Source organism: Oryctolagus cuniculus, chromosome 9, assembly GCF_051225735.1.
Source record: "Oryctolagus cuniculus isolate XC-2025 breed Fujian yellow rabbit chromosome 9, ASM5122573v1, whole genome shotgun sequence".
In the NCBI taxonomy this organism is placed as follows: Eukaryota; Metazoa; Chordata; class Mammalia; order Lagomorpha; family Leporidae; genus Oryctolagus; species Oryctolagus cuniculus.
This window is the reverse complement of record NC_142875.1, coordinates 137,861,489-137,886,609: the sequence shown is the minus strand read 5'-3', so window position 1 is coordinate 137,886,609 and position 25,121 is coordinate 137,861,489. Positions and strand designations below refer to the sequence as shown.

Genomic DNA, 25,121 nt, shown 5'->3' with positions numbered 1-25,121 from the left:
CTATTCCTCAGATAACACTTTTCAAGTTAGATTACTTCCCTAATCAGGTTTTAGCCAAAAGTTGTGAGACAAGATTTCTACTGTTAATACTATATATTTGTAGTTACTAATTTTCTGAAACTCATTTCTAGTAGCCTCACTTCTCTGTTCCTGAAGTATGAGTAGCATACTTAGTATGTTAAGCTCCTACCGGTGAATGAACTGGTACTAGTACCACCCAACTGCTTCCCTTGCCATCTTATTCATTCACTGAATCCTGATATCCTGGTTAATTTAAGAAATAACAAAACTGTGCTTTGGAAGGCTGCCTTAAATGCTGTAAACAGCATAAGTATACAATATTGTGTGAAGTTCTCTAGTAATAAGCTTTGAAAAGGGATCTTCAAAAAGATGTCAGCTTTAACAAAATTGAAGGAATCAAGAGTTTTCATTCTCGTTTTTCTCACTGGAGTTCCCAACAGTTCTTAAGCTAATATCTGAAGTTCCTTTAAAGGAGCTGCTTTAAATTTTCCGGTCCTGCTAATAAGGAGAGGAGTGCAGAAATTGTTCTACTACTCTCAGCTGAAATCTAAAGGGTTTTGTCACCCCAAGCTGTGATCCACACATAGAAAAATAATCTGTCTGATTGCATTCACAAGTGTTGGAGTATTCACGTGTCTGATGACAATGGCATGAAGTGACGGAAGAGTGTGGTCCCAGAACCAGGTGTATACGGTGGGTCGTGCTGCCCTGGGCCAGCCAGAGTAGGCTGCAGTTAGGGGGTGTTTGCTCTGTGAGAGTCCCTGAGTCTTGAACATGATAATTAAAAAGAAGAAAGTGACATCAGCTGCTTCTTAAGCGATAACTGTTGTTCATTTGAATTACATTCTCCTTGGCCCTCCGCCTGCTTTCTTACTGGTCTGGCCTACCTTCTTTCAGGCCCAGGCCTGGGAGTGCTTGCAAGATATAGTTGGGGTAAAATGTTGACTTTTGGTGGACACCACGGAGTCACATTGATGCAGATCAGGCACATGGCTGTGGCAGGATTCAGCTCCTTCACCCATTTTCAGGTTAGTATGGCTGAGTCGTCATAGTTTGTAGATGTTCCCTTGCTGCAGACTTAACTGGCAGTTCAGACTGGGACCTTTCTTCCATGAGAGACATGGTGATATGCTACATTACTTAGGAATACAGTGTTGGATGTTGGACATGGTTGCAGGCATTAGGAGAACCAGCTGTGGTTATTTGTTTAATTGTTCAAACTTTTTTGTTTTTTTAGACAACCCTTCCTTAGACAGTTTTCTTGGCTCAGGAGACTTAAGAACCTTTGGCCACAGTGCCAATGGACAGTGGAGAAACTCCACTCCCACGTCAAGTTCAGCTTTACAGAAATCAAGAAACAGCCGAAGTCTTTACCTCGAAGCCCGAAAGACCTCAAGGTTTGTTATTTTCTCTGCTTAGTTCTAAAACCCTTCCTCATATACAAGGGAAAATGGCTGTGGGTAGTTGTTATATTGGCATTTTGAAATTGTAACACCCTTTTTGGATTTTAAAGTAGATGAGTCCATTTTCAACCTTCAACTTCAGATGTACTTGGTGCTGAATATCGGTGATAGCCAATTTGTACCTTTAGTAGAGAGGATTTGGGGGGAAGTCTTGGTGAGTATGAATGTATCAGGACCATTGTGGCTGTTAAATGTTTTAAAGGGAAGATCAATCAGTCTGCACACTCCAGTAGCAGAGGGTAGTACAGCTCACTGCGGAGACCTGGCCCAGCCTGTGCGAGCTGTACCCTTTGCCTTGGTCAGCAGATGCAGGCTACCTCTGTCCACAGCACAGAAGGGCTGCGGAGAGCTTCATGAACCTCATTGTCTCGGCTCCTGAGCCCCTCCTGTGCAGCCCCTCATCTTCCCCTTCGTAATTTAATTTTAGTTATTCATGAGTTTATTAATTTACTCACATTGTGAAAATGGAAACATGACTAATAACTAAAGATTCCTTGATCACTACCCATAGTCTCATTCCTCTGCCATTGTGTGTTTTCTTCTAACACTTTTCTTGTTATGCTTGGTTCTTGCTCACTGCTGTAGCATGATATATGTGCTGTGAATATTGTGAATTCTGTGATGCTATTTTGTCATTAAAAATTTTCTACATGCATCATTCAGCAAGCGGCTCTTTTTTAAACTCAGTAATGCCATACATTTATTTATTTATTTTATTTCCTTTTATTTTATTTTATTTTACTTGAGAGACAGAATTTGAGAGAGATCTTCCATCCTCTGGTTCATTCCTCAATGGCCACGATAATTGGGGCTGGGCTAGGCTGAAGCCAGGAGCTGGAAATACCATCCATGTCTTCTACCTAGATGATAGGGGAGCAAGCACTTGGTTCATTTTCCCAGGAGCATTAGCAGGGAGCTGAATTGGAAGTGGAGCAGCTGGGACTAGAACTGGCACTCATATGGGATGCTGGCATCACCAGTGGCTTAATCTGCTGCACCAATTCCGTTCCTTTTTTAAAAATTTCATTATTACAGGAACAGCACATAGGCTTTGTAAAAATTCAGAAATAAAGATAAGCAGATACAAAATAAACGTATCACATTACAACCAGTGTAAGATCCACTCTGTAGTATCTTAATACATATCCTGGGGCTGGCACTGTGGCGAGTGGGTAAAGCTGCTGCCTGGTAGTGGCATCCCATATGGGCGCTGGTTCAAGTCCCTGCTGCTCCGCTTCCCATCGAGCTCTCTGCTGTGGCCTGGGAAAGCAGTGGAAGATGGCCCAAGTGCCTGGGCCCCTGCACCCCTGTGGGAGATCCGGAAGAAGCTCCTAGCTGCTGGCTTCGGATCGGCACAGCTCTGGCCGTTGCAGCCATGTGGTGAGTGAACCAGCGGATGGAAGACCTGTCCCTCCCTCCCTCCCTCCCTCTCTCTCTTTCTCTCTCTCTGCCTCTTTCTCTCTGTAACTCTGCCTTTCAGATAAATAAGTAAATCTTTGAAAAAAAAAAGTACATATCCTTCCAGATAGTTTTCTCTGCCTTGACATACACATTTTTTTTTCAAAAACAAGTTCGTTGCAGTATATACTCCGTTGTAATCTGCTTTTTTTAGTCATTCATCTCCTTTCCAATTCAATAAGCTTTATCTGATACACTAAATTATATTTAAATGTTCCCCATTGACTCCCAAGTATCTTCTAGAGTTAGTTTGTCCACACCATTGTCCATTCTAGGGTTCTATGTTGTAGTTAACTGTCCTTAAGTTTTTCTTTCAACAGTGGGGCTGGGCCAGACTGAAGCCAGGGTTTTCATCCAGGTCTCCTATGTGGGTGCATGGGTCCAAGGACTTGGGCCATCTTCTGCTGCTTCCCAGGCACATTAGCAGGGAGCAGGATGGGAAGTGGAGCAGCCAGGAATTGAACTGGCACCCATATTGCTTGCCAGCATCCCAGGTAACAGCTTTACCTGCTGTGCCGCAGCACCAGCCTAGGAGAATCCCTTTCTTTGTTTCTTTTTTTTTTTTTTTAAAGATCTATTTTATTTATTTGAATGACAGTTACAGAGAGAGGTACAGATGGGGAGAGGTCCAAAACCAGGAGCTGGGAGCTTCTGTGTCTCTCACATGGGTGCATGGGCACAAACATTTGGGCCATCCTCCAGTGGTTTCCCAGGTGCCCTGTCAGGGAGCTGGATCAGAAGTAAAACAGCCGGGACGCCCACCAGTGCCCATATGAGATGCCGGCGCTGCAGGCCAGGGCTTTAGCCTGCTGCACCATAGTGCTGGTGCCAGGAGAACCTCCCCCCACCTTTTTTAAAAGATTTTATTTATTTATCTATTTGAGAGGTAGAGTTACAGACAGTGAGAGGAAGAGACAGAGACAAAGGTCTTCCTTTCATTGGTTCACTCCACACATGTCCACCACAGCTGGAACTGTGCTGATCTGAAGCCAGGAGCCAGGTGCTTCTTCCTGGTCTCCCATGTGGGTGCAGGGTCCCAAGCACTTGGATCATCTTCTACTGCTTTACCAGGCCACAGCAGAGGGCTGGATTGGAAGAGGAGCAGCTGGGACTACAACTGGTGCCCATATGTGATGCTGGCGCCGCAGGCGGAGGATTAATCTGCAACACGGTGCCGGCCCCGAGAACCCCTTTCTAAGATGACGTGACTCTGTGGGTTGTGCCCCACCTTTGGGATTTGAAACATGGCTTCCTCGTGGTATAAAGCTGTGCTTTCCAGCCCCTGTGTTTTTTTGTAAACTAGACTTTGGGCTTGAGTAGGCAATGATGATGTGTTACATCACACTGGGAAGCAGATGATAACGCTGTTCAGGTTCTGTCGCTGGTGATGCCATGACTTCTGGACCAAGGAGATGAAAGTCTGGTCCATTGTTGTGGTTGGGTTTTCACTGTGAACAGATCAGCCTTCTGTCTAGTAGCTGTTAATGTCAGTTGATAGTCCTCTCCTGACTTGGTTTCATTAGAGTTAATAAAATGGTGTTTTTCCAATTTCATCACTTCTGTGCTTAGGAATCGAGCCCTCTGGTTGCTCTTTGATTTGCTGAAGCTGTTTGGCTACCCTGAAGTGGGTTCCTCGGGGAAATGCAGGAGAATGGCTCAATCTTTTCTTGTTTCATTGACAATTTTCAAAGTGATTTTAAAAATAGCCAGTTTGGCCGGCGCCGTGGCTCACTAGGCTAATCCTTCGCCTGTGGTGCTGGCACTCCGGGTTCTAGTCCCAGTCGGGGCACCGGATTCTGTCCCGGTTGCTCCTCTTCCAGTCCAGCTCTCTGCTATGGCCCGGGAAGGCAGTGGAGGATGGCCCAAGTGCTTGGGCCCTGCACCCGCATGGGAGACCAGGAGGAAGCGCCTGGCTCCTGGCTTCATATCGGTGCAGCGCACCGGCCGTGGTGGCCATCTGGGGGGTGAACCAACAGAAGGAAGACCTTTCTCTCTGTCTCTCTCTCTCACAGTCTAACTCTGCCTGTAAAAAAAAAATAGCCAGTTAGTTTGGTTCAAATTATCTTTTTTCTGTGTTTTTTTGGATGTCATTATAGATTCAGTGTGTTTCAGTCCACTACCATTGTAACTTCTTTAGTGCTCTTCTCACAGTTTTGACCCATAGGAGCCCCTTGAGGCTTGCCTACAGTCTCGTTAATTTTTGGTCGTACCCTTGCTTTCTGGCATTGTAGGATGCCTTTGCACTGTTTCTATAGCAAAATCTTTTTCAGGGGCCAGTGCTGTGGTGTAGAGGATTAAGCCTTCACCTGCGGTGCCAGCATCCTGTATCAGCAATGGATCAAGTCCCAGGTGCTCTGCTTCTGATCCAGCTCCTTCCTAATGTGCCTGGGAAAAGCCGTGGAAGATGGCCCAAGTGCTTGGGCCCCTGCACCCATGTGGGAGACCCAGAAGAAGCTCCTGGTTACTGTCTTTAGCCTGGCCCAGCCCCAGCCATTTAGGCCATTTGAGAAGTGAACCAGTGGATGGAAGATTCTCTCTCTCTACTTCTACCCTTTCTCCTCTCTATATCTACCTTTCAAATACATTTTTTTTTTTTTTGAAAGATTTATTTATTTGAAAGTCAGAGTTACACAGAGAGAGGAGAGACAGAGAGAGGGAGAGAGGTTTTCCATTCCATGGTTCACTCTCCAACTGGCCGCAATGGCCAGAGCTGTGCTGATCCGGAGCCAGAAGCTTCTTCCGGGAATCCCACACGGGAGCTGCACTGGTCCAAAGCCAGGAGCCAGGAGCTTCTTTCGGGTCTCCCACACGGGTGCAGGAACCCAAGGACTTGGACCATCCTCATTGCTTTCCTAGGTGCATTAGGAGGGATTTGGATCAGAAGTGGAGCAGGCAGGACTCAAACTGGCGCCCAAATGGCATGCTGGCCCTGCAGGCCAGGGCTTTAACCCACTGCTCCACAGCACCAACCTCTCAGATAAATAAATCTTTAAACAAACAAATAAACAAACATTGCTATCCTTTAAAAAAAAAAAAAGTCTTTTTCATTATAAACACAGATGTGCTCACTCTGGGAAGACATCCTGGAAACTCCATTCTGTCATCCCCAGTTACATTGCCCTTGCTGTCTCTTCCTATCTGCATCTATCCTTCCTAAAATCTGAGTTCTTCTTTAACACACACACACACACACACACAGACACACACACAGACCCCACCATAGTAAGAATTAGAGTAGAAGTGATTTTTTGGTTTCTTTAGACCTAGTCTGACTTTATGTGGGTCCAGACAGGAAGTAATGATTTAAAGAGTTGATTTCATTGAACTCAGCTTAGCTGTTTACCTTTATTGTGAGTCCTTGTTAGAGGAAAAAAAAGTTCGTTATGCTGAAACTACTTCATAATTGCTGAGTAGCAGTATGTACAGAAGAGCACCCAGAAAGAACTTAAAATTACTAAGCCTTAGAAGCAAGACTGGGTTTTTGAGTTCATAAAAATATTTTCATGCTAGTTTTTCCTGTTAGATAAGGCACAAATCGTATAAGGAAAGAAAAAGTTCTTGCAAAGGGGTGAACAGTGGCATGGAAAGGAGACTGTGTCCTCTGGTGGTTTGCAGTGAAGGCCAGGCACCCTGTTGGTCTTTCAGGAAAGATTCAGTTTGAAGCTTCTTGGAGAGGCTTCTGCTTCACCCGTCTACACATTCAACTGCAGTGGTTTCCTGTAAGAGGCTTAGGAGAGGCAGTGGGAATCAGAGACAGTGTGTGTGTGTGAGAGCTCACCAGAGCCCAGGGTCCTGAGGAGCTCCAGACTGGCATACTGGCTGCTGGTTCCTGACCAAGAAACAGTTCTGATTATTTGATATTTACTTTGGCAGTCTAAGAAGAACCTGATGCAGCAGCCGCATCTGCCATTTCCTATCTGATCCCTGTCATTCTACCAGTTTGTTTCTGGTGGTGTTTTTTTTTTTTCTTTAAAGTGAAAATAATCACTATATTTGTCTTGCTTAACTGTTATCTTTCTTACAAATTTTTTTTAGTGGATTATCAAACACTTACACGGGAAAGTCAAACCATCACTGCCATGTGTCTGCATATGAAAAATCTTTTCCTATTAAGCCTGTTCCAAGTCCATCTTGGAGTGGTTCATGCCGTCGAAGTCTTTTGAGCCCCAAGAAGACTCAGAGACGACATGTCAGTACAGCAGAAGAGGTAAGGACACCTGCCGGGGGAGCTGCTGCAGGTCAGGCGCTCTCCGTGGAGCCATTCGAGCCCTCTGCTTAGATGGTCATTGGCTGTCTGTGTACCTAGTCCTTCCTGTGCTGTTTCTTAATGACCCTGTCTGTGTGCAGTCATGTGTTCTAAGGAAGTAAAGAGGTGTTTTAGCAGGACTTCAGTATTTTTCTCATCGTTCTTCTGAGGACAGCCAACTTGATCTTCCATGTTTCCTGAATGAATTGTCGTGTATCAGACTCTTTTTCTCTCTTCCCTCTTTTTACACACTTTCTGACTCTTGTTTTGTATAGCAAAACTGATAGCCTTGCTGTAAACAGTTGTTGTTGTTGTTTTAAAGATTTATTTACTTATTTGAAAGGCAGAGTTATAGAGGGGACAGAGGGAGAGAAATCTTCCATCTGCTGGCATCGCAGGTGGCAGGTTAACCTGCTGTGTCACAACAGCTGCCCCTCTAAACAACTTTTGTTTGATAAAATTTGAGTTGATAAAATACCTGCCCTTTTTACTAGGAGAAATTTTTCCTCAGTGTAAAAGAAAAATCAAGAATCAGCCCTTCAAATATGTTATGTCGACTCTTGGGTTTCCATAGTCCTCCAGGAGATGAGTGTAAAACAGCCTATAGCTTGCATGGTAGGGAGTATACTTATCTCTGCTCAGTTACATGTTTATTGTGCATCTAATCAGCTTTGGACTGGTTGCTGTGAAGATGCAAACAAATGATAATGACCTTACATTTGCATAGCATTATAGTTTCCAGTGTGTATCCTACTTTTTTTTTTTTTTTTTTTTTTTTTTTTTTTGACAGGCAGAGTGGACAGTGAGAGAGAGAGACAGAGAAAAAGGTCTTCCTTTGCCGTTGGTTCACCCTCCAATAGCCGCCGCGGCTGGCGCACTGCGGCCGGCACACCGCGCTGATCCGATGGCAGGAGCCAGGTACTTCTCCTGGTCTCCCATGGGGTGCAGGGCCCAAGTACTTGGGCCATCCTCCACTGCACTCCCTGGCCACAGCAGAGCTGGCCTGGAAGAGGGGCAACCGGGACAGAATCCGGCGCCCTGACTGGGACTAGTACCCTGTGTGCCGGCTCCGCAAGGCGGAGGATTAGCCTAGTGAGCCGCGGTGCCGGCCCTACATATATTATTTACAATTCCTTTAACCAAGTGAGGTAGGCAATTATGAGGTAACACCATATTTTAAAATTTGTGATGGGAAAGGTCAGAGATGACACAGCTCGGAGCAGTGGGTCTGGCACCAGCTCTTAGAGGTGTGTTTTCTGTTACCTGGCATGAGCATGCAAAGGAGTGTACTGAGCTTGGAGCCAGCAAGGTGGTACTGCATGCCAAACAGTTTGGTAATTGAAGATCGCATAGGCAGCAAAACTTGATTATCTGTGATATGGTTAGTAAAAATGCTAGGGAGCACAAGGAACACAGGCTGTGGGGAGGAGGTAGGAGCGGTGGGGTGCTGCCTGTGTGTTCACCTGGAGCCTGCCTTCCTCCCACCTGCCAGTCCTGTGGACCACTCAGCCTCACTTCCTTCCACCTCTGCCAGCCTGAGGACCTGAGGCTGATGTGTTTCACACTAGTAACCAATCCCTAGGCCACAGACTGGCCAGTGGAGAACAGGAAGCTGGAGTCTCTTCTTCCTGTGGCATAAGAAAGATGCTGAGGATTGAATCCTGTGAAGCAGAGAGGACCAGGACATCCTGCCTCCGTTGTTTTTAGGTCGGTATTCTGCTTTGACAGGAAAATTACCTGTACTACAGAATAAACCATAAGAGAAAGACAGAGTGTTGTTGGGCTGAGTGTTAGGAAACTTGCAACCAATTTTTATATATTTAGTATTGGATATTACAGATAACCCATGCACAATGCTTATTTTCCTTGGATTGGAGAATTTTTTATGGGAACTTATAAAATGGAGGAAAAGTTATTTTCCATGAAAATATTGGGGTCTCCCCTTTCTCTTTTCTCTCTCTGCCTCTCCTCTCTCTGTGTAACTCTGGCTTTCAAATAAATATAAATAAATATTTAAAAAAAGAAAAAAAGGACTGGTGCTGTGGTGCAGCAGGTAAACGCCCTGGCCTAAAGCGCCTATATGTGCACCAGTTCGAGACCCGGCTACTCCACTTCTGATCCAGCTCTCTGCTATGGCCTGGGAAAGCACCCACATGGGAGACCTGGAAGAGGCTCCTGGCTCTTGGTTTTGGATCAGCGCAGCTCTGGCCATTGCAGCCAATTGGGGAGTGAACCATCGGATGAAAGTCCTCTCTCTCTCTCTCTCTCTCTCTGCCTTTCTCTCTCTCTGCCTTTCTCTCTGTGTAACTCTGACTTTCAAATAAATATAAATAAATATTTAAAAAAAAAAAGAAAGAAAATATTGGGATCTCCATGAAACTTGCATTTATCCTAGGCTAAAGAAGGAAGACTATATTACTGTAGAGGTTGCATTTGTCCATCAGCTTCAAGATTATAAAACAATCTACTAAGAGTAATAATTAATTTGCGGCTACCCCCGCACCATTCAGTTTTCTTTCTTTCTTTCTTTCTTTTTTTTTTTTTTAAGATTTAATTCTTCATTTGAAAGGCAGAGTTACAGAGAGAAAGAGAGAGAGAGAGGTCTTCTATCCGCTGGTTCACTCCCCCAAACGGCTGTAATTGCTGGGGCTGTGCCAGACTGGAGTCAGGAGCTTCTTCTGGGTCTCCCACGCGGGTGCGGGGGCCCAAACACTTGGACCATCCTCTGCTGCTTTCCTAGGTGTGTTAGCAGAGAGCTGGATCTGAAGTGGAGCAGCCGGGACATGAACCAGCACCCATATAGGATGCTGACCCTGCAGAGGTCAGTTTAACCCTCTGTGCCACCATTTAGTCTTGTGAGGGTTCAAGGACAACAAAGGAAGAATTTGGAAATGGGCACATGGTGGCTATGAGACAGTGTCTTGAAGGGCAGTTGTTAAGAGCGGTGTCATCCTGAGGGTGATCTGCAGCCACCAGCACAACTAGCTGATTCCAGTGAACTAAAATGACAAATCAATTAGTTTCTCTGTCACACTGGCCATGTTTCAAGTATTCAGTAGCCACACGTGGCTCCTGGCCATCATATTGGACAGGGCAGATAGCATTTTTGTTGTCACAGAAGTTTGTTGGCTAGGGCCTGGTGCTGTGGCATAGCAGGTAAAGCCGGCATCCTAAATGGGCACAGGATCAAGTCCCCGAAGCTCCACTTCTGATCCAGCTCACTGCTAATGGCCTGGGAAAGCAGCAGAAGATGGCCCAAGTCCGTGGGGCCCTGCACCTGTGTGGGAGACCCAGAAGAAGCTCCTGGCTCCTGGCTTAGATTGACCTCACTGTGGATGTTTCGACCATTTGGGGAGTGAACTAACAGATGGAAGACCTCTCTCTCTATGTTTCTCTGTCTCTTTCTGTAAACTCGGCCTTTCAAATAAAGAAACGAATCTTAAAAAAAAAAAAGTTTGGGTAATGCTGTTAGAGTCTCTAAATTTCTGTTTGGAACAAGAAAATACTAGTGACAGTAAAAATTTAAAATGGTAAAAAAAAAAACCAAGTAATTCTCTTCAGTTATGTGTTGCCAGAAACACTGCTTTGCACCTTGCTGAGCAGCCTTTGAGAGAGCTGGGCTTCGAGAGAGCCTGTCAGCGAGATTTTTCTTCTTGCAGTGTGCTGTATAAACTAAGCATTTGGACTTAGCAGAAAATTATCAAATTGTGTACTTTTCATATAGGTTATTTAAACAAAATGAAATTTATTGTGTTAAAATTAGATTAGGGTAATTTTAATAAAATTGCTTACTAATTTCTAAAATTCATTTTGTGTTCTGTTAAATTGTTATAATTGAAGATATTTATAGTGGAGCCTTTTTAATAGAAGAATAGAAACATTTGCAGCAATCTGTTCTTTTTAAAATAAAATTCTGCACATTAATTATCCTTATGCTTCTAAAAACTTTTCTTGGTTCTTCATTAGTCCAGCTCTCTGCTGTGGCCCCGGAAGGCAGTGGAGGATGGTCTAAGTGCTTGGGTGCCTGCACCCGCACGTGAGACCGGCAAGAAGCACCTGGTTCCTCGCTTCGGATTGGCGCAGCGCCGGCCGTAGCGGCCATTTGGGGAGTGAACCAGCGGAAGGAAGACCTTTCTCTCCTCTTTCTCTCTCTCTCACTGTCTATAACTCTACCAGTCAAAAAAAAAAGATCCTTGTGACCTCTACATTACACTGTTCTACATGTAGAACAGTGAAAAGTCCTCATCCTGATATGCTCATAAATCAGCTTGAACTGAAGGCACGGTGCTTCAGATGCATGGGGTTTCATGACGAGGCCTCTGCAGCACGGTGCTGTATTCCTGTTCAGGTAGCCTCATCTGTGACTCTGGGGTTGTTGGACTCAGAAGCTTTTCTTTTTCTTTCCTTTTTTCCCCCCCCTCAGATTTATTTTAAGGAGTTACCGAGAGAGGGATCGTCCATCCTTTGTTTCACTCCCCAAATGGGCCAGGAAGGCCTGGGTCAGGCCAGAGCCAGGAGCTTCTTCTGGGCCTCTCACATAGGTGCAGGTGCCTAAGCACTTTGGCCATCTTTTACTGCTTTCCCAGGGAGCAAGATCTGAAGTGGAGCAGCCAGAACTAGAACCAACACCCATATTGGATTCCAGTGTCCAAGGTGGCAGCCTCACCCTCCACACCACAGAGCCAGCCCCAGAATTTTTCTTCAAAGATATGTGTGTTGGTGGAAATGATTTGAGGGGACTTGGGTGTGTTAAGTTAACTTCTACACTGAATTAATTTTTCATAATATTCATTAGCAAAGTCACTTCATGATCTCTTGGTTCTTGTCATACTTAAAAGTGTAAAAGTTTGTTTAAACATTTTGCTATGTGATGTGAGGAAGAAGTGTTTTTTAACTTCTGTGATGGATGTCTTTAAGGGTAGCACAGAGACCCTTTCTGTTTTACTTTTTCAGTCTTCTCTGGAGATCTTTCAGAATGGGAATGATTTTTTTTAAGCATTCCCCTGGTACTAAAAGGTACTGTGCAGAGTACCCTCTCACACCAGTCTGTCCACCTTGCTCTCCTCTCTTAAGTGATAGTCAAAGTTTTCTGTCTTTTTGACACTGCTGTGAAAATGAACTAGAGTTCATGGGTAATAGAGTTCCTTTCCATGAACCACATAGCCTGGCTTTCCCTTCTCTAGCTCACTGCCCCTGAATCCCTTGCTACCCTGTGGTATTGTGATTACATGATTTTTTGTAGTGGAAAAGTAAAATCAGTATTTATATGGAAGGCATTCCAAAGCTCTGGTCAGTGCCAGATAGCACCACCTTTCTGTTTATAGATCACAGCTCAGTCGATCGTGATCTCTCACAACCTAACAGTCTGCACTGTTGCTTCGTTTTGCTGTCTGCTTAAAGCACTTTCATGTTGATAGAGCATAGAGATCCCCCGGTCTCTGGTTCATTCCCCAGTGTCACACAGCTGCCATTGCTGGGCCAGGCTGAAGTCAGAGAACTCAATCCTTGTCTCCCACATAAGTGGCAGGAACTCAACCACTTGAGTCATCACTGTTGCCTCCCAGTGTGCGCAATTAGCCCGAAGCTGGGTCTGAAGCAGAATGGCGACTGGATCCCAGGTCCCCTGATACGAAGTGCAGGCGTCCCAGGTGGTGTCTGAACTGCTGCAGTCTAACACCAGTCCCCAGTTCTTCATTTTCTGGTCCTGTAGCTATGCGTGGTGAAGGGTAATGCTCCCGAGGGGATTGCCATGCCTCACAGTTGAGCCCTATTCTGGTAGGTGAGCAACATTGTACTGACAGTACAGTTGTCATTTACTGTGTAGCAAAATAGATGTCCATGTGTATGTACATATACACAGGAGAAGCTTAGCACCTACTTAGCTTTGTACAGTTAATTGCTTAATTCTTTTCTGTTTTTATCAGGCATTTATAATGGAGTAAGATGCTTATGTTACAGTGCAAATTGCTAATTTCGGCACAGTTTTTGAAATTATTTTTCTGTGTTTATGTAAGGAAAAAACACTGGAGCCTGTTAGTTCATGCAGTTGCCCAATGCTTCAGGGGTTCTGTGTAGAGGCCTCACCAGTGCTGTGAGTCCCTGCAGACCCTGCTCATTCTCGCTATCGTTACCACCTCTTGCACAGCTCTAGCACTTGCCTCTGGGGCTTTCCGTGTGCTCTTCCTCTACCTGGAATACCCCTTCGTACACTTAAGTGACTCCCTCGGTGTGTCTGCTGAAACACCACCTTTTACCGAGAGATCGCAGCCCTTCCTGAAGTCCCCTCTGTCACTCATGGTCCCTGCTGCCTGATTGGGCGTCTTCATCTGTCAGTCCCTTTAACCTGCCACACAAGCTCCCCAGGGCAGGAGCCTTGTTTTACTCAGTAGTGTCACCGATGACTGGAGCGTGGTGGGTGTCACAGTCAACATGTGAGTGTCAGGGATTGTGTGATGTTCTCTGACTTTAGCATTGAGACTTACAGGAGAACAGAAAGTAAACATGAGGGTGCTTTTGAAAGTTCATAGAAAAAACAATTAGAAGATACTTTGGTGCAAAAAAGTTGTGAACTGCATTGTTTTTTCATAATTAACATTTTCATGATTGTTTTGAATGCCCCAGGGGTTGCGACATTTTTTCACCAAGATAAACTTTTCCTTGAAGTTTTTGAAATGCTCTTGTGAGTGCTGAAGATGAAAGTCAGGTCTGGAAAGCGCTGTGCTTGGGTGGAGTGGGGCGCTGTGGGCGAGCTCTCCCATCCTAACTGATTGTGTCTGCTCTGCTTACTTTCTTGTGTTTCTAGCAGGATCTCAGGAGCCAAGGGATTTGTTGAGATCTTACTGTGGAGGTCCTCACATGTTTTCATTGTAGGACTCTGTCCTTTGGCAAAAATGACTAGCCTTCTGGTTTCATACCGTATAGTCTGTGTACTCTCACGTGGCTGCCGCATAATATTCCAAAGTATACTGTTACTTACTTTACTCAATTCCTCTTCCACATGTTTCATAATTTTCTAGAATACCCTTAACGTACTACTGTGTTTCTCAGTCATTTTCATGGCTGTGCCTGAGTCTTGGCCAAGCTTCTGGGACCCCATCTGGATGATCCTTTGAGAAGTACTTGCATCATTGAATTGTGTAAAAGTTTTGTTTTCTCCCACAGACAGTTCAAGAAGAAGAAAAGGAGATCTACAGACAGCTGCTACAGATGGTCACAGGGAAACAGTTTTCTGTAGCAAAACCCACGACACATTTTCCTTTGCACTTGTAAGTTGCAGAAGTACATTTCAGATGAATTTGATTCTACAGTTTGTTACCTGATAGTCAAACTATTTTCTTCTTTTGCTAGGTCTCGATGTCTTAGTTCCAGTAAGAATGTTTTGAAAGACTCACTATTTAAAAATGGAAGCTCTTGTGCATCTCAGATAATTGGCTCTGATACTTCGTCCTCTGGATCTGCCAGCATTGTAGCTGCACAAGAACAGCCACCCCACAGTGTATGTTCCCTCTCCTCTTACACCCCAGATGTTGTTATATTTGGATCCAAAGATCCAGACCCTCTTCATCAACCCCTCCGTCATCACCCTCTTCCACATCAGCCAGACAACTTACCAGCTTCAAATTCACAATCTGAAGGTAAAAATGGTGTTGCACCACTACATTTTTAATTTAATAGCCAACTAACTATTTTGCATCTATCACAGGCAACATTATAATACACATATAACTTAAATAGCATATAAGATACTTTAAATATAGTTAATTCAGCTGACCGTTGCCATGGGTAAATTAAACCTACAGAGTCTTGTTTTCTTCCATTGAGATGCAGTGATTTGTTATAATTTTTTTTTTTTTTTGGTTCATATTTGCCTTGTTCCATTCCTTTGTTTTTATTTGTCCTACCCTTTTTAAAAACTTGTCTCTTCCAGACTGTGTATTGCTAGATCATACGTTTTAATTCAGTGTGGGAATTGTCTTTCGATGAGTAAATCACTTTCACGTTAGAGCTTTGCATTTCCCTTTACTTTGTATTTTTTTCTTTCTTTATTTCCTTGAACAGATCATTTTTTTCCTATGGTTTTGAAAGACATGCACCTTCTTCCGAGTCTCCCACGTGGGTGCAGGGAGAAAGCATCTTCTACTGCTTTCCCAGGCCATAGCAGAGAGCTGGATTGGAAGAGGAACAGCCGGGACTAGAACTGGTGCTCATATGGGATGCCTGCACTTCAGGCCGGGGCTTTAACCCACTGCACCATATTGCCAGCCCCAATTTGATATAATTTTTAAAAAGATTTATTTAATTATTCAAAAGAGTTAAAGAAAAGGAAAGAGGGAGAGAGAAATCTTCCATCTGCTAGTTCACTCACCAAATGGCTGCAATGGCCACTTGTGCCAATCTGAAGCTAGAAGCTAGGACTTTCTTCCAGGTGCAGGGTCCAAGCACTTGGGGTGTCTTCTGCTTTACCAGATGCATTAGCAGGGAGCTAGATCAGAAGTGAAGCAGCCAGGACTCGAACCATGCACATACGGGATGCCAGTGCTACAGGAGGCAGCTTTACCCACTATGCCATAGCCCCGGCCCCTGTAAATTTTTTTTAAAATGGTAAACAGTTACTTTTTTTTTTTTTTTTTTAAGATTTGATTTTATTATTTACTTGACAGCTAAAGTTACAGAGAGAAAGGTCTTCTGTCCTCTGGTTCACTCACTAGATGGCCTCAACCTTTGGAGCTGGGCTGATCCAAAGCCAAGAGCCAGGAGCTTCCTCCAGGTCTTGCACGCAAGGGCAGGGGCCCAAGCACTTGGGCCATCTTCTATTGCTTTCCCAGACCATAGCAGACAGCTGGATCAAAAGAGGACAATCTAGGAACCCGCACCCATATGGGATGCCGGCACCACAGGCTGAGGCTTGGCCCACTATGCCACAGGGCTGGCCCCCCTATGATATTTTAAGAACTGACTAGGGGCTGGCACTGTGACAGAGCGGGTAAAGCTGCCGCCTGCAGTGCCAGCATCCCATATGGGCACCGGTTCAAGTCCCAGCTGCTCCACTTCCAATCTAGCTCTCTGCTATGGCCTGGGAAAGCAGTAGAAGATGGCCCGAGCCCTTGGGCCCCTGCACCCATGTAGGAGACCCGGAAGAAGCTCCTGGCTCCTGGCTTCAGATCGGCACAGTTCAGGCAGTTGTGGCTGATTGGGGAGTCGACCAGCGCATGGAAGACCTCTCTCTCTCGGTCTCTCTGCCTCTCCTCTCCTCTTTGTAACTCCGGCTTTCAAATGAACAAATCTTTTTTATTTATTTATTTATTTGACAGGTAGAGTTGACAGTGAGAGAGAGAGAGACAGAGAGAAAGGTCTTCCCTCCTTTGGTTCACCCCCCAAATGACCACTACGGCCAGTGCTGCACTGATCCAAAGCCAGGAGCCAGGTGCTTCTTCCTGGTCTCCCATGCAGGTGCAGGGACCCAAGCACTTGGGCCATCGTCCACTGCCCTCCCGGCCACAGCAGAGAGCTGGACTGGAAGAGGAGCAGCCGGGACTAGAACCCGGCACCCACATGGGATGCTGGTGTCGCAGGTGGAGGATTAACCTAGTGAGCCACGGCACCGGCCAGATCTTAAAAAAAAAAAAAAAAAAAAAAGAACTGACTTCCTGAGCAGAGTCTGGAGTCACAATATACAATATATTCAGCCCAATTTCTTCAGCACTTTCTCTGTTTTTGTTACTTTGCAATGAAAATGAAGTGCTCTGAGGTTTTTGAAATTTTGAGACATCAAGTGAGTATTATAAATACTTAAGTATATAAAATACTGTACCTCTGTAGTGGGTTTATGCATCTTAGAATTGTTGTCAGCAAGTTTTAGAAACAAAAGCAGTCTTTATCTAACTTTAAGTTAACCAGAATATTTAGTCTCTTAGTATTCCAGGTAAGATTTTACTGTGGCAGGGGCTGGTGCCGTGGCTCACTTGGTTAATCCTCCGCCTGCGGCACTGGCATCCCATGTGGGTGCTGGGTTCTAGTCCCGGTTGCTGCTCTTCCAGTCTAGCTCTCTGCTGTGGCCCGGGATGGCAGTGGAGGATGGCCCAAGTGCTTGGGTGCCTGCACCCGCGTGGGAGACCAGGGAGAATCACCTGGCTCTTGGCTTTGGATTGGCATAGCTCCATGCATAGCGGCCATTTGGGGGGGTGAACCAACGGAAGGAAGACCTTTCTCTCTGTCTCTCTCTCTCTCACTGTCTAACTCTACCTGTCAAATAAATTAAAAAAAAAAAAAAAGATTTTACTGTTGTGGGTTTCTTTGTTTTCTTAGTTTCCTCTTCCTTTGGATACATGGTGTATATATTTGTTATGTAGTTAGGTGCATAACTTAAAACAGGTTTTGATGTTGCGACCTTGGCTGATGGAGCACTCTCTTGGATACTATCCTTTCCTTCATCACATTCTGAAAATTCTCATTTAGGGATTAAAATTTTTGGTGGCATCATTGTATAGCCACAGATACTCGTGAACACGTGAATTTCATTTTGTGAGGTGATTTCCTGTGAACTGTCGTTTAAGAAAAGCCCGGAATGCTCTTTAACTTCATAAATGTACTTTGTGTGGCAGATGTTTAGACACAGGTAACCTGGAGCAAGTGCACTGCAGTGCAGTGTGTGGTTCCCTCTTTGTGCGATTTGGTAAATACTCTGAATGAGGTTCTGCTCATAGCACTGTGGGATTCCTGTCACAGAGAATAAATGATAGATTCTGTATCTTTTTTTTTTAATCTGCTGCTTTAGACTCTTCCTGTAGTGCCATTTCTTGCTCCTCCTCCTCCCTCTTCACTCCACAGCCCCTCCCTTCTCCTTCTCTTGCTCCTCATCAGTTTCACGGCGGATGATACACGAAAGCCTTTGATGCTTGTGTCCAGGTGGCTTCCGTCCTTGTGAAGCAGGCTCACTCTGGTCTCCTGCCTCTCTCTGTCTCTCTGTCTCTCTCTCTCCCTTTCCCATCCTATCTTTGTCCTTAGATGTTATGCTGCTTTTATATTCATAAAATATCAAAGAGTTGTGAAAATAGAGTGTAACAAAGTATGAAAACTTAAACTAAGACGTGTACAAAGTGTTAGCTGTGTGGAGTTCTGCTAGTAATGAGATGCTCTTGTGTTTCTTTGTTTAGGATCAGACTCTGTGATTTTACTCAAAGTGAAAGATTCCCAGACTCCCACTCCCAGGTAATTCTGGAAAAAGGTCTTCTTACTGTTTTTCCTCTCTTTACGCGTGTTTTCTTCACTGCCTGCGTTCAGATCTGTTGTGTGTTGTTTGGGTCATTTCAGTGACTTTGTAACTGATCTTGCATCCTGCAGACAGATGGAGCTTTCATTCATGAGATTCCTTTGATGGTCATCTGTTAAATCCCTTCGGGGTTGGCCTCTTGGGTGTCGAGTTAAGACCAGACTCTGAAATGGGTGTGCAGAGCAATTCTACCACAGGTCTCACTTTCCGTCCTGCATCCTTTGCTATAGTAGGTGTTTGTTGAGTACCTGCTGTGTGCGGAGGACAAGCTGAAGTGCCTGCTCTCCAAGAGGTGGCATGTTAGTCTAGGGTAATATTGGGGAACAGATATTGAACATGGAAGTCTTCTGCAAGTTTGTGGAAAATGTGTTACAAAAGAACTCTGCATGTATTTCAAAGTTTTTTGCACCAAAATGAACTTACTTTCTGATTCTGTTTTCCCACAACCTTTATGAGGTGCTGTCATGTGCTTGGTAGTATGTGCTGTGAAGGAAACAAGCCTCGGATTGGGTTCACAACCTAGGTGCTCAGGGCAAGTCTAGGATCCCGGAACAGTTGACCAGAGAGAGCCATGTGGAAATGTGGGTCTCTCTGTCCCTCTCTTTCTTTTCTTTCAAAGTTTATTTTGTTTGGAAGGCAGAGGGGCAGATCCTCCATATAGTGGTTCACTGTCCAAATGCCCACAACAGCCAGGGCTAGTCCAGGCTGAAACTAGGAGCCAGAATCTCCCTCAGGGTCTCCCACATGGGTGGCAGGGGCCCAAGCACTTGAGCCATCATCAGCTGCCTCCCAGTGCATTACCAGGAAGCTGGACTGGAAGCACAGAGTAGCTGGGACTCAAACCAGCACTAAAGTTTGGGATGCAAGCATCCCAAGCAGCAGCTTAACCCACCATGCCACAACATCAGCCTCTGTGTCACACTCTTGTGTGCTGAGTTGCTTTCAGTTTCTGAGTGTGGTATTCATTTTGTGGCCTTCACATTCTGTGGTCCCTCTGTGTGGAATATGCTCTCTTCCTGAGCTTGTGTATCTGGAAGTAGTCATCTTTTTAAGTCTCCACTCATTTGTGGGCTTCTGTGGATGAAGCCTTACTTCTCAGGGAGGGATCAAGTATTTTCTCATCTGTAACCCAGTAGGTCACTACTTAGGTTGCTATGCCTTTGCCACATACGGGTTTTCCCTTGAGAAGGTTAGCGGTCACTCAACAGTCTTCCTCATTTCAGTTCCCCTACTTCTTGGTGGCTCCTGTGTATGTTCTGAGTGTTTGATATTTTTAAAAATTCTTTGTTTGTTAAGTCAGAGAGATGTTATAGTTTGGATTCCTTATTTCTGAAGTCAGACCTGGCTTCTGTTCTCAGCCTTAGGTAACTTTGGTCAAGTTAAATTTCTTTGATAAGGAAACCAAGGGGATAGGCTCCCGTAACGTCAGTGACAATAGGGAGGCATTAGAAGGGTAGCATTTCGGGGCTGGCGCTCTGGCAGTGCCCGCATCCTGTACAAGCGCTGGTTTGAGTCTCGGCTGCTCCATTTCCAATCCAGCTCTCTGCTGTGGCCTGGGAAAGCAGTAGAAGATGGCCCAAGTCCTTGGGTCCCTGCATCCATTTGGGAAGACCCAGAGGAAGCTCCTGGCTCCTGGCTAAGGATTGGATCGGCTCAGCTCCGGCCGTTGTGGCCAATTGGAGAGCGAACTAGCAGATCGAAGATCTCTCTGCCTCTCCTTCTCTCTGTGTAACTCTGACTTTCAAATAAATAAATACATATTAAAAACAAAAAAAAAGAAGGGCAGCATTTCTCTTGCCAAAGCCCAGCCACAAGATGATTGGGAAAAAGAGCTTAGTTGAGAAAAAAAGCTTACAAGAGTTAGGCCAAAGAGCCAGGGAGGCCTGGGAGCCCTTGTGCTTGCTCTCACAGAGACAGGTTTTAGACATCGGAGAGCTGAAAAGGACTGTAGTCACCATATCTTACAGATCTGGAAATTGGAGACGATGGAAGTGACTGGCTCAGAATCCCAAAGCTAATTAGGGGCAGCTCCAGGACTCCACATCTCTTAACTCCCAGGCAGACATTCTGTTCGCTTGTTTCCTCTGGAGAAGTGTTTGTTGGTCTTCCATGTGTTTCTCGTAGATTTCTTTAGTTGGGGGTTTTCAAGGAGTTGGGGAAATTTGAGAAAAGCAAAGACCCTAGGACAGTTCACATGTCTATGACTCTGCTGAGCACCAGGTGACCAGAACTGTCCACAAGAGCCCTGTGGAGCAGTATTGGCCTTTGTCTTGGAGTGGGGTGTGTTGCAGACTCCCTGCCCTCGCTCACTGGATCATTCGCTGTTGGAACGGGTGATTTTGTGGCTTGATTGGGTCCCTTTTGGTTCAGTTAGACTAGCAAAAAGCCCACGAACCCTTAAGAGTTGGTTAGATCCTGAAGGACTCTGTTATTCTGGGTCCTTGGGAAAAGTAACATTGTAGCCAACATCTTCTCTTGAGAAGTGTTTTGCTCTTCTGCATATTGTGGGCCTCTCCTGTGAGTAGGGAACAATGCTAAACTTAATTTCTCTGCTAAAGTTTGGGTCATCTTTTTACTAATATGTATGCAAATGATTAATATTTGCATCCATTATTCCAGGTTCCATCATTTAGGTAGCTTTTATTTGTTCTGTACTTGTAAAATGTTCTTATAAACTATTGAATGATGGCTGCGATTGGTGAAATATGTGGATTTTCTCAGAAGCTGCATGTTCATTTTTCACACTTTCTTCCCCTCTCCCTCCCATAGCCCAACTTTCTTCCAGGCAGAGCTGTGGATCAAAGAATTGTAAGCAGTTTTTTATACTATTTTTCCTTCTCAATCACTTCACTTCAGTCAATAAGTGTTACCAATTAGGTTGTTGACTTTTTAGAAATTTTATTGTAAATGATATAGTTGTATACTCAGGTTTATTAAAACTATAACAATTGTTGAAGCTAAATTGAACTGGAAGATGTTTCAGAGTTAGCTACCATGTAGGAAGGAAAGTAAACACCCTTATTTGACATTGGTGAAACTGATTTTTTTGAATAAGTAAAGTTTGTGGAGTTTTCAAAATCACTGGAAGCCTTTAGTGTCCAATTTCAAGAACCTGAGTTATCCAGACCTCCTGGTCTTGGTGATTTTTTTAAAAATCAAAATATAACATTTAAATTAAAATCTCAGTGTCATCTTCTCTGATTTTTGTAATTTTTCCATAAAAATGGAAGAATTTCAGTTGTACCATATGGTTTCAGCACAGCACCGGCCCCAGTGTATGGTTCTATGAGGGGATAAACGTTTGTGTCTCTTCCCTTTTCTTTCCCTAGAACTAGTGTTTATGATTCTCGAGCACGGGAAAGGTTGCGCCAGATTGAAGAGCAGAAAGCACTGGCATTACAGCTTCAAAACCAGGTGACCAGTCAATCAGTCAGTCGGTCATGCGGGGTAGACTTAGAAACATCACATCCAAACTGAACCTGTTCGGGAAGAGTTACTTAGTTGTGAATAATTTACTGTTTAATTGCACAGTGTATTATATCTTTCTAGCCAGTAATATGCAGTGTGCCCGAGACAAATAGTGGATTTCTTTATCCCACTTACTCTGAAGTTCTGTCTTCCAGAGACTGCACGAGCAGGAGCATTCAGTTCATGACTCAGTAGAACTGCGTCTTCGTGTACCTCTTGAGAAGGAGATCCCTGTCACGATCGTCCAAGAAACAGAAAAGAAAAGTCATAAATTAACTGACAGTGAAGATGAATTTCCTGAAATTACAGAGGTGAGTTACATACTGTGGATTCCTGTACCAGTAAGTATTTATTCTGTTCAGAAAGAATGCTTTGGGGTCAGCACTGTGGCATAGCAGGTAAAGCCACCGCCTGCAGTGCCAGCATCCCATATGGGCGCCCGTTCGAGTCCTGGCTGCTCCCCTTCTGATCCAGCTCTCTGCTACGGCCTGGGGAAGCAGTAGAAGATGGCCTGAGTCGTTGGGCCCTTGCACCCGCATGGGAGACCTGGAAGAAGCTCCTGGCTCAGGGCAACAGAGATAGAGAGGCAGATCTTCCATCTGCTGCTTCCTTCCCCAAGTGGGCACGACAACCAAGTCTGGGTCAAGCCAAAGCCAGGAGCCAGGAAGGCCGTTCTGGTCTCCCACATGGATGGCGGGGTCCAAGTGCTTGGGTCATCATCTGCTGCCTTCCCAGGAGCATTAGCAGGAAACTGGGCTGGAAGCAGAACAGGCAGGACTCGAGCTGGTACTCCTGTAACCTCCTGTGCTACACCACCAGCTGCTAAAGATACTTTTCTGACTACCTTACTGCCTTTTGTGAAAGCTGCTTTTTCTCAGGGAGTCTTTTGGACCAGAAACAGAAAATACAGTTAAGTCATCTCTTAGGCTTAGAAAATTCAATAGCAAATTTAGACTTCAAGAATTAATTTGAGGGCCGGTGCCGCGGCTCACTAGGCTAATCCTCTGCCTTGCAGCGCCAGCACACCGGGTTCTAGTCCCAGTCGGGGTGCCGGATTCTGTCCCGGTTGCCCCTCTTCCAGGCCAGCTCTCTGCTGTGGCCAGGGAGTGCAGTGGAGGATGGCCCAAGTGCTTGGGCCCTGCACCCCATGGGAGACCAGGATAAGTACCTGGCTCCTGCCATCGGATCAGCGCGGTGCGCCGGGTGCGCCAGCCGCGCCGGCCATTGGAGGGTGAACCAATGGCAAAAGGAAGACCTTTCTCTCTGTCTCTCTCTCTCTCTCTCTCACTGTCCACTCTGCCTGTCAAAAATAAATAAAATTAAAAAAAAATAGAATTAATTTGAGGCCAGCGCCGTGGCTCACTTGGCTAATCCTCCGCCTGTGGCGCCAGCACCCCAGGTTCTAGTCCTGGTTGGGGCGCCGGGTACTAGTCCTGGTTGCTCCTCTTCCAGTCCAGCTCTCTGCTGTGGCCCGGGAGGGCAGAGGAGGATGGCCCAAGTACTTGGGGCCCTGCACCTGCATGGGAGACCAGGAGGAAATACCTGGCTTCTGGCTTCGGATCGGCACAGCGCCGGCTGTAGTGGCCGTTAGGGGAGTAAACCAACGGAAGGAAGACCTTTCTCTCTGTCTCTCTCTCACTGTCTAACTCTCTCTCTGTCTCTCTCTCTCTCACTGTCTAACTCTGCCTGGCAAAAAAAATTTAAAAAAAAATTTTTTTAAAGGATTAATTTGAGGGGGCAGGCGCTGTGGTGCAGTGGGTTAAAGCCCTGGTCTGAAGCACCGGCATCTCACATGGGCGCCAGTTCGAGACCTGGCTGCTCCACTTCCAATCCAGCTCTCTGCTATGGCCTGGGAAAGCAGTAGAAGATGGCCCGAGCCCTTGGGCCCCTGCACCCATGTGGGAGACCCAGAGGAAGTTCCTGGCTCCTGGCTTGGGATCGGCACAGCTCCGGCTGTTGTGGCCATCTGGGGAGTGAACCAGCAGATGAAAGACCTCTCTCCCTCCCTCCCTCCCTCCGTGCCTCCCTCTTCTCTCTCTGTGTAACTCTGACTTTCAAATTAAAAAAAAATCTTTAAAAAAATTAATTTGAAGCAGAATCTGAACGCGTTCTGAAAAAGAGAAGGGAGGATCAGATGGTTTGGAAGAATAGGAACCAGAATGTTAAATGGAAGTAAATTGATTAACAGCAAATTGATAAACTGTTGCTTAGTTTATTGTTGTATAGTCTGTGGATTGTGCGGCTGGGTGAAAAGCCTGTTTTGTTCAAAGCCATGTACTTGCGTATGTTTAATCTCTGACACCTTTTGGTTCCTTTAGGAAATGGAGAAAGAAATAAAGAATGTATTTCGTAATGGCAACCAGGATGAAGTTCTCAGTGAAGCATTCCGTTTGACTATTACCCGCAAAGATATTCAGACTCTAAACCATCTGAATTGGCTCAATGATGAGGTATTTCTACACTTGTTTTTATAGACAACTAGGAAGTGAACATGAGGTAGAAGCTGAATTAAGACGGTATTTCACTGTTTGTTAAGAGGTGGTCCTCAGGTGACCTGTGCGAAACCCCTCTCAGCCCTCTCCCTTCTCCTCAGGCTGAGGCCATGTCGGGGAGCCAGGTGTTGGTGACAGACATCTCAGTTGATTTATGTGCACTTTGAAGTCTTGAAAACATTGAATTTACTTTTTCTTACAGTAACATTTGTACACTGAGGGAGAGCTCACTCACTCATTTGTGTTCTCATGTTTTTTTAAAGCACCTACTGAGCAAATTGCCTCTTCTGAGCAAATATGTAATAGTTGACCATGTTGCAGCACGAAGGAAAACGTTGGGACTTTTCTATAGGGATAAGTCGATACGTCCCTTTGTGTGTCTACTTGTTTTAGCTCATTTACATTATGAATGATGGATTTTTCTAAGATAGCCTCCCTTTGTACATGGTATTTTTTTAGACTGCTACTGAAAAAGTTACACTCTAACTAAATAGTGCAAGAAAAAGTAAATCAGGATCCTCACCTTCCAATTTCAGTTACTTTAAGTTTGTTGATTACACTACAGTCCTTAAACTGATGTGTCCTATCCCTAACCCTGTAGGAGCACTCTGCGTCTCACAGGGTTGTTTTTACAACAAAAGAGGAAAACAGGCTGGGCTACCTTTTCCTGAATACCCCCTCTCCTAAGCCTCTGGGAGTGTCCT

The 25,121-nt window shown here is 45.1% G+C and overlaps 1 protein-coding gene across 4 annotated transcripts in view; it reads left to right on the top strand.

Annotated features, from left to right (window-relative positions):
* The window catches only part of SENP1 (SUMO specific peptidase 1), a 54,330-nt gene that overhangs the window by 14,701 nt on the left and 14,508 nt on the right, over positions 1-25,121 (top strand). For all 4 annotated transcript variants that reach the window (XM_089304831.1, XM_051850442.3, XM_051850441.3 and 1 more), the window contains 9 exons: positions 1,259-1,418; positions 6,978-7,149; positions 14,350-14,453; positions 14,536-14,822; positions 18,342-18,396; positions 21,227-21,265; positions 21,787-21,871; positions 22,081-22,236; positions 24,244-24,375. In XM_089304831.1, the coding sequence (XP_089160957.1) occupies positions 1,259-1,418; positions 6,978-7,149; positions 14,350-14,453; positions 14,536-14,822; positions 18,342-18,396; positions 21,227-21,265; positions 21,787-21,871; positions 22,081-22,236; positions 24,244-24,375 (1,190 nt within the window). The remainder of the gene's footprint in view (positions 1-1,258; positions 1,419-6,977; positions 7,150-14,349; positions 14,454-14,535; positions 14,823-18,341; positions 18,397-21,226; positions 21,266-21,786; positions 21,872-22,080; positions 22,237-24,243; positions 24,376-25,121) is intronic.